We start from the raw sequence: 16312 nt of genomic DNA on the forward strand, positions 1-16312 counted from the left end.
AGGGCTTTTCTTGCTTTTAAATTAAATTTTATTTTTTTATTTTTTTTTTCGTTACCTACCTGCTACAGGGGACATGACTCGGGTCCGAACCCGGGACCCGGTGCATGTTCACCTGATTATTAGGGTCCACAAGTTTGGACCCGCAATCCATTGCGAAGTGGATCCATAGGCTGGGTCCAAATGGATCCAACTATGGATCCCTTGCATATTCTTATAAATCTTTTTATTAACTTATTAAATTACATATATATATTTTAAATATTATATAATTTACATATGGATCCTGGATCCGAAAGGTGGATCCCAGGTCCATAACACATAAGTTATAAAAAAAAATTGTGGTTATTACACAAAAAGGTTTTAGGTGTTATGCTATTAAAAATGATAAACTATATGTTTCAAGAAATGTAACCTTTTTAGAAAACATAAGTAGTTTTGAAGAACACAAAACTCATGAAGATAATGCCGATTACTCTTTTTTGTTTGAACTATTATCTAGAAATGAAGATTTTTTTAGCGATGATGAATTAAATGAGAATGAGGATATAAGTGAAAGTATTCCTCAAACCATTCATGATGAAGAAGAAATGATAAATGAACCAATTACCTATAAACATAGAGATAAAAGCACTTTTAGAAGTGCAATAGAGAAATATAGTGACCTTAGTGAATCTTCCAACAACTCTCGAAGAACTGAAAGATCTAGGAAAAATCCTTCTAGATTTATATCCTATGAGTCTTTTTCTCCAAAGCATAGGGCATGTCTTAGTGCCATTCACTCATATCAAGAACCTAGAAATTTTAAAGAAGCTAAGGAAATGATAGAATGGAGGTATGCCATGGACAACGAACTTAGAGCCCTCAATAAAGCCAAAACGTGGGTTTTTCAATGTCTTCCAGAAGAAAAGAAAACAATAGGATGTAGATGGGTTTTTAAAGTCAAAACCAAGAGTGATGGCACTCTCGAAAGATATAAAGCCCGTCTTGTCGCAAAAGGATATAGTCAAGAATACGACATCGATTACAAAGAAACCTTTGCTCCTGTTGCACGAATGGTTACTGTAAGGTGTTTGATCATCATTGCATCTATTAAAAAATGGAATATTTACCAAATGGATGTTAAAAATGCCTTTTTAAATGGGGACCTTAATGAAGAAGTCTACATGGATGCTCCTCCTGGTATGAACGTACCAAAGGAGAAAGTCCTTCGTTTGCAAAAAGCGCTTTATGGTTTAAAACAAGCCTCTAAGGCTTGGTATGATCGATTTAATGATGTGATGGTTCAAAATGGTTTTTCCTCATGCTACACTGACACTGCTCTGTTCGTCAAAAAGTCTGATGCAGGAATTGTGATTTTAGTGTTGTATGTTGATGATATGTTGATAATAGGTAGTGACATAAAGGGCATCAGAAACATTAAAACCACTTTAAAAGAAAGGTTTGAAATGTCAGACCTGGGGTATCTGACTTACTTTCTTGGTATCGAGGTAGCCTACTCTCATAGAGGCTATTTTTTGTCTCAAACTAAACTTGCCTGTGAGATTCTTGACAGATCAGGTATTACTGATGATAAAATCTGTGAGACCCCTGAAATTGTGGGATAAAAAATGAAGATCGATGAAGGGAAACCTTTGGAGGATCCTACCCCCTACCGGCAACTTGTGGGATCTCTAATGTATCTTAGCATCACAAGGCCGGACATCTCTCATGCCGTGCATACTGCAAGCCAATTTCAGCATGCTCCTACATCCGTTCATATGAGTGCCGTTCTCCGAGTTGTCAGATACATAAAGGGAACTTTAAACAAGGGAGTTTTCCTTTCCTCATCTTCTGAGTTAAATTTAATTGCATATACTGACTCTGATTGGGGAGGTGACCCAAATAATCGTCACTCCACTACAGGCTTTTGCATTTTTTTAGGTGAATCCCTGATCTCATGGAGATGTAAGAAACAACAGAAGGTGTCTCTATCATCCACCGAAGCAGAATATCGAGTCATGACTTCTACAACTATGGAGATTGTCTGGATTCATCAGTTGCTGCAAGACATGGGGATTCCAATTCAAGAACCCACAAAGTTGTGTTGTGATAATAAGAGTGCAATCTATATTGCTAAGAATCACACGTTTCATGAACGGACAAAGCATATTGAGATGGACTGCCATTATGTTCGAGAGGCATATCTACAAAAAGTCATCGATCTTCCTTATGTGACGTCCGAATATCAGTTGGCAGATTTCTTCACCAAGGCGCTTTGCTCTCCAAGATTCAACTTTCTCCTTAGCAAACTTTCGGTCATTGTGCCCTAAGTTTGAGGGAGGGTGTTAAAATGTATCTCTCTTTATGTAAATATTTATATATATATATATATATATATATATAAAGAGATACATATACATATATACATCACGTGTATATGTATATGTATCTATCTATATATATATATATGTAAATATATATGTTTCCTTTTTTTCTTGTAAAACCCGCAAGGGTATTTTAGTCATTTCTCTTCCTTTTGCGCATATTCATAATTATGAATATGTTGTAATTCTTTTTGTATTCTTCCTTTTCTTTTTTCTTTTTCACTTTTTATGTCTTTATTTTTTGTTTACTCAAAGTCAACTTGGAGGGCTCAACACTGGCTGTTGAGCCTCTCCAACGGTTAGAATTCTAACCGTTGGAGGGGCTCCAACAGCTAGTGGAGCCCCTCCAAGGCTCCTTTTCCTCTTATAAATAGGGGAGTTCCCCCTTTGTAAAATGCACTTCTTGGCAAGGTTTTAAAACCCGTGACTCGAAACTCGACTCGTTCTTTATTGACTCGTGACTCGGCGGGTCAACTCAGTGACTCGGACAGGGTTTTGTTAACTTTTGATTTTAAAAGAAAAACAATATGTAATTTGTCTGAAACCATGTTTTTGAGTAAACATAGTCTCCAAATGTCTGTAAGAATATAAAAACAACTGCAAAGAGCTATAGAGGTTTGCTTGAATAATTGAATTTGATATCTATACAAGCACTTTGACTAATTCATGACTTGAATTAGAGGATTTGGTCACCATGAGTTCAGTCTGCTACTACCTAAGGTTCCTAAAATGGCCAATCATATATGCTAGCTTGTTTTAAAAGTTTTAATTCCCTCTCTAACAAATCCATAAATGTAAAACAGGGATATATGTGCATATTGAAAGTTTACAGAATGCCCAATATCAACATAAATAAGCAATTTTCTCATGTATAAAACTATGCAGGAAATATATTAATGGCACAACTATAAAAAGACTACTAATATTTGAATATGTACAATGCTTGTTCACATAACAAATGGATGATGAAACCTAAATGTGACTTCCCATAGGCACAGTTGACCCGCCATATATAGTGAGAATCATTTCTTTAAAATATTTTGCTAGAATAAGTTGATAACAGTAACACAGGGTGAACAGTAGTTCGAACAACATGGCGATTTTATTCTATGGATTTAAATGTTTTTTTATCTTTAAATGATTTTTATTTTCTTTTTTATACAAAATCTGGGGGTAACCCTTGTTAAAATATATGTACTTATATATTTCGAAACTGTAATTTGAAACTCAAAAAACAAATTTCAAACATCCCAAAACTCGCTCGAGTCAGGCCGAGTCAAGCCCGAGTTTTGGCAAACCGAGTTTGCCTTGCCGGGTTGACTCGCTGGAGGGCCAAGCCGAGCCGAGTCAACGAGTTGACTCGGCGAGTTTTAAAACACTGCTTCTTGGAGCTTTTGTTCTCCATTCTTCTCAATAAAATTCTTTATATTTTGTATGCCTTTGTGCATTTGAGTTTCTTTATTGTACCTTTGTGTACATTTGTTCTAAGTGTTCTTGTGCATTTGTGCACATTGGTGGTGTTGTGCTTATCGCACACTTTATCTCATTTTTGAGATATTTTCACACTCTCTACTCTACTCTCTTGTGTATATATAGGGGTCTTCTCCTCCTTGTAAAGTATGCATTTTGCATACTTGTGATGATTAATAAAATCTTATTTATATTGTGAGCCTTCTTGTGTGTGTCCCTTTGTGGGTTTTGTAAGTGTGTTCCTTAGAGAACACTTGTGTGTTGTTCACTTGATATTGGTGGACACTTTGGTTTGTGATCAAAGGCTACTTGGTTCTTTACAAATACACCCTTAAAATTTCAGTTGTTAATACTAATCAAACAGCAAATAGCTAGAACCTTCACCAACTCATATACAAACACTTTAATCTAACTGCTTATAGAGCATTTAATTACCATTCCATCCACCAGGCCCAGCATATGCAGCCCATTTATCATTGATGTCAGCAATTGTGGTCATACTGAAAAGTAGCAACAATTTATCAACAAGGAATGATCAATTTAGTACCAGATTCATATAAACAAGTATATAGAAATACCATGGTAGGTCTATTTATTACCTAGCCCAAGAATCATTAATATCATCAGTTGTCCGCCAACTGTTGCCAACACCACCTGCCCATAGGGCTGGATCATCAACACCCCTGTGAATTGGGAATAAAATCCATTACCAATTCACAAGATGTCTTGTTTGCAGATGAACTACCAAAAAAGAGGAAAAAGAAAGAATAAAGGAAAGTGAAGAGAGTGAATAGATACCATTCACAAAGCGAATAAAAAATGGTGCGACCAGTAGCATTTAATGCATCTTGCATTGGTGGATATCTGGGTAAAAAGAAAAGAAAAGGTGAAAAATGTAGTAAGAGGATTATTTTGTAAAAATAAAGAAAACTGTATGCAAGATGAGCACCGTTTTTCTGGTTTGATCCCCAAATTATAACAGTTATCATACTTGAGATAGTCAACACCCTGAAAGAAAGAAAAAACCAGTGAGCTGTAAAGAGGAGCTAAAAGTTGGATACAACCATGAGAATCGCTGAATTAAATTTATCATTTAGAAACTGAAAGCCAACAAAGACATGAATTGCCATCATCATCATCATCATCATAAGCAAAAGCTAGAGTTTAATGCCTTTTTCTTTCTGTGATTTTGCAGAATATAACTTACCCAAGAAGCAAACAATTTTGCATCATCAAGTTCATGAAAAAGAGATCCTGGACGAACTTGGCATGTAAAGATCCTGAAAATTTTCACTTTGCTTAGATGGAAGATATAAAAGGTAACATGAATAATCAAGACCCAGCAAAACTAATCAAACATTTACTAGAATTCAAACTTGGTTAATTATTCACCAAACTGTAGGGTCATTTCATATGATCATCACATGAAATTTGAACAGAACAAACTCAGGTTTTAGCTTTAAATAGGAGAGAATGGAGGTTAAATTTAACCAGTTGAATTTAGATACGACAAGCCTGATGAAGATTACATAGCAAAATTCCCAGTGGATTATGAATTTCCCACTCTTCATCATTAATCAAACCCAGTAATTCACAGGAAAAGAAAAGCGACATCTAAAATTACAACACCCCCACAAACGCACACACCAATACCGATCCATGAACAAGTTGGTTCTGTGGAGTGTGGATAGCGTTTATATGGTAAAAAGGTTGTCATGCCAGAAAAATCACCACTGCTTCAGAAGCATTTTTAAGCTAACTGATTTTTGACAGAATGAAAAAGACATCTGGTGGTCATAATTATATAATAGCACACTAATCGAAACACACATTTGTTTCATACACTATGGTGATAGTGAGGAGTTATTGGCATTAAAGAGGAGCCATTGGAACAACCCAATCTAGTCAATCTTTTAGAAGGCCATAATGACCAGCAATGAACCTATCCAATTTTGCTAGACATATATTTGGCTGTTCACAAACTAGTCATACCCACTATTTCTTTTATGGATTCAATATTAGCAATCCAGTTTTCTTCCAATGATAAAAGTTCCATTTATGGAGTCAATATTAGCAATCCAGTTTTCCCAATAAAATTAGTAAATGAATTCTGGATTGTATAGCTATTACACAATCAAATGCAAACAAGAATAAAAGTAAAATTGAAATATATCAATCTCCATGGGGATTTATTACTCAGTTTCATACTTGCCGTTTCATTGGCCAAATTATTTTTCAACTGATTAAAAAAATATACACACACCCGCATTATATATATATATATATATAGTCACTAGAATATGAGAACTGGAAATATGAGAACTACCATGTGAACTGCGATTTTCATGGATTTTTTGTTCTTTTCTCTTAAATTTAACGGTATGGATGTGATATACATGATTGCTTTTATAAGGACCAGCTCTTGACTCATCCCATTATGATGCATAAATAGGATTTTTTACAACAACAACAACAACAACAACAACTACGCCTTCATCCCAAAACAATTGGGGTCAGCGATATGAACCAAAAAAGAAATTCATTTTGGGTCTTCCACATGAATCCTTTTCCTCCAATCATTTCTATCCAACGCCATGTCCCAAAACAAATAGGATTTTTTGAAGCTTTAAAATCAATGGCTCATAATCTTCACAAATATTCAACCATCCGAAATTGTATTTTTTCATCGAAAATACACGATCCAACAGTTGATTCCTAGCAATTTCACCATGCCGAACACATCTACATGGTTGGATTTGAAAAAAAGTGTTAAAAATGGCCAGTTCGCATGGCAGTTCTTGTTAGAATTGTATTTGTCTTGGATATGGATCCAATATGGGATCCATATCCATACGTATGCTCCCCCCATATGGGCGGTGGCATACTTGTAAATCTTGTAATGTTTTCATGTATTTTGTTTAGAGGAAGATCCTATATATACATAATAAAAGAGGGACACAGACATTACGTGCCCTACTTTTCTCTCTCCTTTTGGCATCTCCTTCCTCTCTTCCTTTCATCTCTTCTCTTTTATTACTTTGATTTTCAGATTGAAGACTGTTCTCCAAAGCTTGAAGGCGCTCTATCTTGAAGACTTATTCAGATTCTTACATGGTATCAGAGCGGAACGTCACCTGGTAATCCAAATTCCCAAATCTGTCTTGTCTACCCTAACCCTAAAGTCGTTATTTTTGCCGCCATTTTTTTTTATCTCCCTCGTTCGTAATACTCTGCCTGCGTCAACATAGACGCAGAAATACCCAAACCCTAATACCTCTTTTTCTGTCTGCGTCAATATAAACACAGAAATACCCTAACCCTAATTTTTTTTCTGTCCACGTCAAAATATACTGTCTGTGTCTATTCTGATTGTTATTCTCTTGTGTTCTGTGTTCATCTTGGTGATTTTCTTTTATGCATACTGGTTTTTGATACGTGACCTCTTGCTAGAATCTCTGCCCTCCTTCCTGCGTGCTATCTCTTTTTCGATTGCTTTTCTCTATTTCACGTCAAATGGTGCTTCTTTAATCTTATATTCCAGCATTATATCAGCACAACCATGTCTGCTCTCTCTTCGAGTTTCCTCTCCCAACTCATCTCCCAAAAGTTAACCCATTCCAACTATTTGACGTGGAAACGTCAAATAGTCCCTTTCATTAAAAGTCATTGTCTATATGGTCACATTGATGGCTCTACTCCAGTCCCGCCTGAATCGATTTTGTGTGAAACAAAGGATGCTACTAGTTCGGTGACTGCTACAGATAATATCCCTAATCCGGCATATGCCGTATGGATGGCACATGATCAGGCTTTAGTTGCTTATATTACTTCTACTCTCTCTGAAGAAGTGCTTGCAGGTATAGATGATGATATCTCAGCTTTTCAATTATGGAATATGCTTGCAAATACATACTCTCAAGTTTCAGAAGCTAGATATCTCCAATTGAAGCGTCAATTTCAAAGCATCAATAGAGGCTCCAGATCTGTACTTGAGTATCTCTATGAGATTAAAAATGTCAGCGATCAACTTGCCATTATTGGTCATCCTATTTCAGACAAGGATAAAGTTCAGCAGGCCCTCAGTGGACTAGGGTCAGAATTTGATATATTTTGCACTGCTCTAGAGGTTCTTCCTACTTTACCCTCTTTTGAAGACCTAAAGGCAAAATTGATCCAGCATGAGGCTAGTAGAGTTCACAGGCATGATGCTTCACTTTCTACTTCACCTAGTGTTTTAGTTACTTCTACACATGGTATGTCAGGACAGCGTGCACATACTTGGGCTCACACATCCGGCCAAGGAAAGGGTATTCTTCCTACTCCTCAGGGCAGTACTCCTGTTAACATGCCAAAGCGTATCCCTACATGTTTCTATTGCAACAAGAGAGGACATGTTAAATCTGAATGTTGGCACAATCCTCAGAACAAAGCCAAGGGAGGTCGACGTGATCACAGGCCCACCCCCTCTACCACTTCTAGATCGTCTTCCTTCTCCTTCACGCCCGATGCACAACAACTCCTAATGACAGCTATGTCCAACCTGAATCTCAAGCAAAATGATGATGGTGTCTGGTATGTGGATTCTGGTGCTGCCGCTCATGTGACAGATGATGCAGGTAAACTCTCTAGTGCTTCTCCATATTTAGCAAAAGGTTCTGTAGTTACAGGTGATGGCACTCATCACAAAATTACTCACATTGGAAATGCATATGTTTCTTTGCCGCATACTTCTCTTCCTTTACACAATGTTTTAGTTGTCCCTAATGTCAAGAAAAACATTATTTCAGTATCTAAACTCATTGATGACTCTTCCTCATCAGTTGAATTCACTCCTTCCTCTGTTTTTGTCAAGGATCCTCTCACCAAGACGATATTCGCTGAAGGAACTCGTGAAGGCAACATGTACGTCCTCAAAGAAGCTCCTCCAGTGTCCAAGTCCAGTCCACCTGTTTCCTTTCCTATTAGTCCGAATGAAGTCAATTTGACTCAAATTGATATGCCCTATGTTTGGCATAATCGATTAGGCCATTGTAGTCATTCTTTTATTTCTAGTCTTGTTATGGATGGATTGTTGCACAAATCCAGTTTGAGTCCTGTTAATAAGTCAGGCATGTGCTCAAGTTGTCAACTTTGTAAGAGTCATGCCCTCCCTTTTAATTCCATCAATAAAAGAGCTTCTAAATTGTTTGAGACGATTTACTCTGATGTTTGGGGACCAGCTCCTGTCTCATCTTCTTCCGGCAGTAGATACTATGTCATTTTTGTTGATTCTTTTTCTCGCTATACATGGATACACTTCATAAAACACAAGTCTGAAGTGTTCCATCTGTTCACTCAATTTCATGCCCTCATTCAAAACAAATTTTCATCCAACATAGTGCATTTTCAATGTGATGGTGGTGGTGAATATTTATCATCTGAATTTACTGAATACTTGCTAAATCATGACATCACTAGACAGATATCTTGTCCACACACACCACAGCAAAATGGCATTGCAGAACGCAAGCATCGGCACATTGTAGAGACTGCCTTAAGCATGCTCCATGACACTGATCTCCCTATGACTCTATGGACTGAGGCATTTCACACGGCTGTTTATGTTATAAATCGATTGCCTTTAGCTCTTCTCGCAGGGAAATCTCCTTTATTCTTTTTGAATCATGAGCATCCTAAGTATGATGAGCTTCGGGTTTTTGGATGCATTTGTTATGTTCATGTTGATTCCAGCCTCCGGAACAAACTTCAAGCTCGGGCTGTTATGTGTCAGTTTGTGGGCTATGCAGATCACTATCGAGGCTATAGGTGCTATAATCCCCTAACAGGTCGTATACATATTTCAAGACATGTTGTTTTTGATGAACTCAGGTTGAAGTTTCACACTTCTTCTAAGGCTCTTCATGATTCAGCGTCCAGACTGTATGATCCATGGTTATGTGCTGATATCTTAGGCGATGGGATTCAACCGACCACCTTCCCAGCCCCTTATGACAATACTCACATTGAAGCAGATATGTCTGATGCCCAGATGGATGATCCTCCTTTAGACAGGTTTTCTGGCTTGGTTTATTCTTGTCGCACTCCTGCCTCTACTACTGATTCTGCCATTGTTCCTTCCCATCCACGAAGGTCCACTCGAGTGAGGCATCCCATGGATAAATGGGTAAGCTATGACACTTTCACTTTGGATTTTCAGCTTTTTATGACCAGTTTGCATAAACAGACTGAACCAAAGTGTTATTCTCAAGCCTCTAAAAATTCCCGTTGGATTGAAGCTATGAATGAAGAAATGGAAGCCTTGAATGAATGTCAAACATGGGAAGTCGTTCCACGACCAAGGGATAAGAATGTTGTTGGGTCTAAATGGGTTTATAAAATCAAATATAAACCAGATGTCAGTATTGATAGGTATAAAGCTCGACTTGTGGCTAGAGGTTTCACTCAACAACATGGCGAAGATTATGATGAGACTTTCAGCCCTGTTGTTAAGATGAGTACCATTCGAGTTATTCTTTATCTTGCAGTTACTCTTGGATGGCCATTACATCAACTTGATGTCAAAAATGCATTTCTTCATGGTTTCCTCAAAGAGGACGTTTACATAGAACAACCTCCAGGATATGCTACTAATGATTCTAATTTATGGGTATGCAAGTTGCACAAGTCATTATATGGGTTAAAACAGGCTTCTCGTTCATGGTTTGAAAGGTTCTCCCTTCACATTCAAGAAGCTGGTTTTCAGAAGAGTGCCCTTGATCATTCTCTATTTATCTATCACAAAGGAGGGATCACTACTTGGTTATTGATATATGTGGATGACATAGTTCTCACGGGTAATACTTCCTCTCACATCGTTCAAGTCAAAGAGGTGTTAGAACAACACTTCAAAATGAAGGATCTCGGGGACCTCAAATACTTCTTGGGTGTTGAATTAGACAGGACTGATGACTCTCTCACTCTTTCCCAACACAAGTATGCCCTTGATATTCTCACCTCCTCTGGTATGACTGATTGTAAGCCCATTAACACGCCCAGCATTTTGCATGCAAAGTTGAACGTTTCAGATGGCAGTCCTGCATATCCTGATCCGACCTTTTATCGCAGTATTGTTGGGAAACTTCAATATCTGACATTCACTCGGCCCGACATTGTATATGCTGTCAATCAAGTTTCCCAATTTATGCATGCTCCCAGACACTCATATGGAAGCTGTCAAGCGTATCTTACGTTATCTCAAGGGGACTATTGGCGATGGACTTACTTATAAACGCATGTCTCCTACTGTGGATGGTCATATTATCTCTACTTACACTGATGCTGATTGGGGAGGCGACCTTGATGAACGCCAATCTGTTTCTGGCTATTGTGTCTTTCTCAATTCTAACCTTGTCTGTTGGAGTAGTCGCAGACAACGCGCCATTGCAAAATCCAGCACAGAAGCTGAATATAGGGCCATGGCTGCTGGCACTGCTGATGCTACTTGGCTTCGTCACCTCCTTGGGGAATTATCTCTTCCTATTGCTCAGTCTTCCGTGTTGGTTGACAATCAGAGTGCCATTAAAATTTCATTCAATCCCATACTTCACAGTCGTACCAAGCATATTGAGATTGATCAACATTTCATTCGTCAGAAAATAGAAGATGAGGAAATCTCCCTTGCATATATACATACTTCTGAGCAAGTTGCTGATCTTTTCACCAAAGGACTCACTGGATCACAGTTTTGGCATTTGAAGAACAAGTTGGGCATGATGAAAACTCATGCACAACTTGAGGGGGGATGTTAGAATTGTATTTGTCTTGGATATGGATCCAATATGGGATCCATATCCATACGTATGCTCCCCCCATATGGGCGGTGGCATACTTGTAAATCTTGTAATGTTTTCATGTATTTTGTTTAGAGGAGGAAGATCCTATATATACATAATAAAAGAGGGACACAGACATTACGTGCCCTACTTTTCTCTCTCCTTTTGGCATCTCCCTCCTCTCTTCCTTTCATCTCTTCTCTTTTATTACTTTGATTTTCAGATTGAAGACTGTTCTCCAAAGCTTGAAGGCGCTCTATCTTGAAGACTTATTCAGATTCTTACAGTTCTCATATTCTAGTGACTAGTTCGCATGGTAGTTCTCATATTCTAGTGACTATATATATATATATATATATATATATATATATATATATATATATATATATATATATATATATATATATGTGTGTGTGTGTGTGTGTGTGTGTGTGTGTGTGTGTGTGTGAAGGGAGATTATACTTGCACCAAAAAGTTAGGTCACTTGTTCTGACCTTTCGGAAATCATACCTTTAAGTGTTTATTGGCAAATCTGACCAAATAAATGCGATCTCCAGGGTCAAAAACCTAGGAACCTGTTCTTGGATCGATTTTTTTTTGTGTAGAAAGGATTTTACAACCAGAAAATTTCAGAAATATTCCAGACCATTGATTTCTTAGATCCTCATAAAATCCTACCTGCACAACAAAAATATTGGTCCAAGAGCTGGTTCCCAGGTTTTTGACCATGGAGTTCATTTTCATATGCTCAGATTTGCTGAAGACTAAGAGCATGCAGCTATGATTTCAAAGGGTCAGAACAAGTGACCTAACTTTTGGTCTCACTCTCTCTCTCTCTCTCTCTCTCTCTCTATATATATATATATATATATATATATAGAGAGAGAGAGAGAGAGAGAGACATGTATCGTATCTATGCTGTTGGACATTACTAATAACCTTAATGCAAATAGACTTCCATCTTTGCTCCCAAACCTTTTGTCATGAAAAATACAAGAATAAGTGAAAGCAGAAAGATATTAACAAACCATAGTTACCAAGAAACAAATTGGATACAAGAATCGATGCATGAAGTGGAAGTAGGAAAACTAGTGTTAAAAAGTAGTATGAAAAGGGAAGTGGGCCACGGATGTGAAACGATTATGGAAGCACATGAAAAACGAAAAGCAAATGTAATAATCCAAAATTTTGAGTAATTTTAGGCATTTTGGGTCCAAGATCCATTACCGGATGCAAAAGAATATATATAATAAAAGACTTGGGTAATTGGGGTTTGGACCCACATTGGAGCCAAATGGACCCAGCCTGTGGATCCTACAGTTCAGTGCCGACCCGGATGAACTTGGATCCTTCAGTTTGGGCTGACCTGGATCCGCCTCTCGCTTGGGACCCGGATCCACTTTGATAGTGGATCCAACGTCGTGGGACGCAGGACCCGGACCCGAGCGGCAGTTCTTTAAAACCCGTAAACAAGAATCGTGCCTGGGGCACGATTCTTGCAAAGATCGTAAAGGGGATGGAGAGGGGTTTCACCCTCTTCATTCTACTCTCTCTCTTCTCTACCGTTCGATCCCCTGAACCTCTCCCTCTACCTCCCATCTCTCTGTTTCACTCCCTCTGTTCCTCCATTATTCTCCCTCTCTATCGTTCTTGTGCACGTCGGCGGGAACACTATTGTCAGCGAGCCTCCCGACCACCTGCTGCAAGCCATCGACGTCGACGACCCTTTTTCTTGCAACACCGGCAACCTCCCTGCTCCCGATCTTGGTCATCAAGGCAGCACCCTCGGAGTTCGGCCAAGCATTTCTCGCACAGCCAGCGTCAGCCATCTCCTTCTTCAATTGCCGGAAAACAGGTAGGATCCTGTATCTTTTTCCTGTCGGTGTTGAATGAAACCTGTGTGTGATTAGGGTTTGCCAATGGAAGGGAACCGAGGGGTTTGACTGTGTTTTGGCTTGCCGGAAAACCCCACGCTATGGGTTGGGGTTTCTTGTAAGGGTGAAGATCGATTTTGGGGGTTCCCTATTTTGGGGTTTCCGGTAAGGGCAACGATATATTTGGAGAAAAAGGAGGGAAAATCTTGATAAACCAAGAATTCCCAAATCAAATTGATTTGGGGGTTTTTCTTGATAAAATCCTAATTCGACAATATCTATTCACCTCGTTTGGGAGAGGGATTTTTCTTGTCAAATTATGGTGCTGATCTTGCATCCGATTCTTGTTTTTTTTGAAACTGTGCGTAAGCACGTAAATCTTCTTTACTGGTAATTGTATGTATCTAATTCCATTTGATAAACACAACGGGTCATGTTAGTACTCTATTTCTTGATCTTGGTATTGAAAACCCTAACCAAGATTTGGGGTTTCTTTTTCGATCTTTTCAAAGCTGGTTTTTATAAGACTGTTGTTCAAATAAGATCCGATATTTTCTGAATCATCTTTATATTTGTTTTTGATATTTACATACTGGAAATCACATATCTTTAAATAAACATGTGATCATTTTTGTCTTATTGTTGTATGTACTTGGTATGATTATAAGTCGTTACGGACCCTACGATTTCATCTATTCGAAACCCCAAACCCAGGCAGTTTGCTTTTGTTTTGGGGTCAGCCGACCTATCATATCTATATTATTTAAATAGTAGGCTGCATGTGTAGGTGACCCCTGTTATGCACATTTGAGTCTGTGTTCTGATTTTATTGGTAACCATAGCATGTTGGTATGGATTTTTTGATTAGCTTAATCTTCATCTGTTTCATTGAGAAATATCTAACATGTTTGATTCTTGTCAGTCCTAAGTGGAGTATGTTTTAACAATATTTCTGTTAAACACCTTTTGGAATATCTCTGGAGCCTATTTCATTCAAACATTAAATAACGTCCTTATGTTAGATTTGGACAGCCAAATGTCAAGTTAGTTGCCTGTTAGGATGCATATGTAATACGGTTTTGAATGCATGATAAGCCGTACATTCGGAAGATTAGTTGCAAAGTTTTAATGCTCAAATGCCTATTCAGTTGCATATTCGCTTATGCCTGTTAAGTTGCAAATGTTCTAATATTCAATGATAGTTCCAATTCTTATGATAAATTCTCTATCTCTTTTCGTAGAAAAGGAGTGTGACATATAAAGGAGATGTTGTGTATTGACACTATTTGTTGCATATATTTAGATTATGTGAATTGCTTTTCTTTGGTGCATTATGAATTGAAATTGTATAATTTGAATTGCTTGTATATTGGTTCCACCTATATGATGGTGTATTTAGTGATATATGGATTTATGCTTTGCTTAAGAGGGCAATATGAGTTACCCGATGTGGGTATTTGGCTATGAGTTTGTGTGCTATGGCAATAAGAGTGATGAAAAATTAATTGGAAATATTGTGTGCTTGAATGGTTTAAAGGTACCCGAGCACTCTGAGTGGGATTAAGAAATCAATGTGGAAAGGGGATATGGATGGTTTATATACCTTGGTAAAATGACTAAGGTTGGGATCTACTGCTATGGCAGTAGAAGGAAGTTGGGGAAATGCCCGGTACTTCGGGAAAGTAAATAAATAATGAGACCAGTTTTTGAGGCTTACCTTGAAGAGGGTAGGTGATACAAAACTTCGAGGACTTGTGTTTCGAGCATGAAGCGGCTCGTTGGTCCTTGTCCTCGGAGTTAGGGACCAGGACTACCTATGTGTCCTAGGTGGTAGTTCCATGTCTTCTGCAGAAGTTAGGGATGCATCCTGTCTTGAGTTGAGCCATTGAGAGATTCTCTCGGCTATTAGTCGCTCCCTTGGGGATTCAGTCTCAGTTAGAATGTTCGGGTTAATAAAATACTCTTGAATAATATACCCCTGAACGTTCTCTTCTGAGATGGTCACCTGTGCCCGTGTGTACCCGCGGGGTAAGATAATTTAAACACAATTTTAAAGCAGTTAGGTATCATAGTGAGTGAAAATACTGGAGGATGTGTTTATGTTCTTTAACATGCTTTATATTCTGAGTTTGTGACGATATAAAATTGTGAAATGTGTAGATATGAGGTAGTTGAAGAATTATCTGAGAGTTGTACATGTTTTTGTTATGTCTGTTGCAATACCCATTCACTTGCTTATTAATGTTGCACACGATGCTTTACCTGCTAAGTTATGGTTGTTGGATAACTATTTACATGCTCACGTATATGAGTGTTGGTTTCTATGGCATAAAATGCTTACTTGTTTAGACATATGTTGAGAATCACCTTTGGCACCCACATCACATGCTAGATTCATGATATACCTGCATTAAAAGTTACAGTTTTCCTACTTAGACGTGGTAGTCTAATTCCTATAATTTTTACCATTTTCAGGTAAACGAGTAGACTTATGAGCGGTTGCAGGATGAGGCATTGATTCGAGATTATTGATTTACTATTCCAGTGATTCCTTGGGTTTATGGTAATTTAAATGTTCATATCATAATGAAATGAAATACCTGTGTTGAGTTTCCTCTCAAATGTAATGTTCCGAAATACTTAACCCTATATTGGTTATTCTTTCCGCTGTTATATATAAAAAAAAAATCCACATAAATCTGGGTTAAAATTTCGGGGCGTTACAGCAAATGCATAGGAATCAACAAGAAATGGGAGCAAAAGCGAATAAGAAATATCATGGAAACAAGTAAAA

At 37.9% G+C, this 16312-nt stretch overlaps 1 protein-coding gene across 2 annotated transcripts in view; it reads right to left on the reverse strand.

Moving 5' to 3' along the window:
• Nucleotides 1–16312, reverse strand: part of LOC149826795 (Melibiase family protein) — a 165277-nt gene that overhangs the window by 44753 nt on the left and 104212 nt on the right. For both annotated transcript variants that reach the window (XR_016434796.1, XM_090018986.1), the window contains exons 6-10: nt 5041–5113; nt 4783–4841; nt 4632–4697; nt 4433–4516; nt 4269–4333 (exon numbers count right to left, since the gene is read on the reverse strand). Coding sequence is in view for 1 of the 2 variants with exons in the window: in XM_090018986.1 (XP_089875112.1) it covers nt 4269–4333; nt 4433–4516; nt 4632–4697; nt 4783–4841; nt 5041–5113 (347 nt within the window). In the remaining variant the exon portion in view is untranslated. The remainder of the gene's footprint in view (nt 1–4268; nt 4334–4432; nt 4517–4631; nt 4698–4782; nt 4842–5040; nt 5114–16312) is intronic.

The sequence above is a fragment of the Nuphar pumila genome, chromosome 10 (assembly GCF_984573655.1).
Source record: "Nuphar pumila chromosome 10, dmNupPumi1.hap1.1, whole genome shotgun sequence".
NCBI lineage: Eukaryota > Viridiplantae > Streptophyta > Magnoliopsida > Nymphaeales > Nymphaeaceae > Nuphar > Nuphar pumila.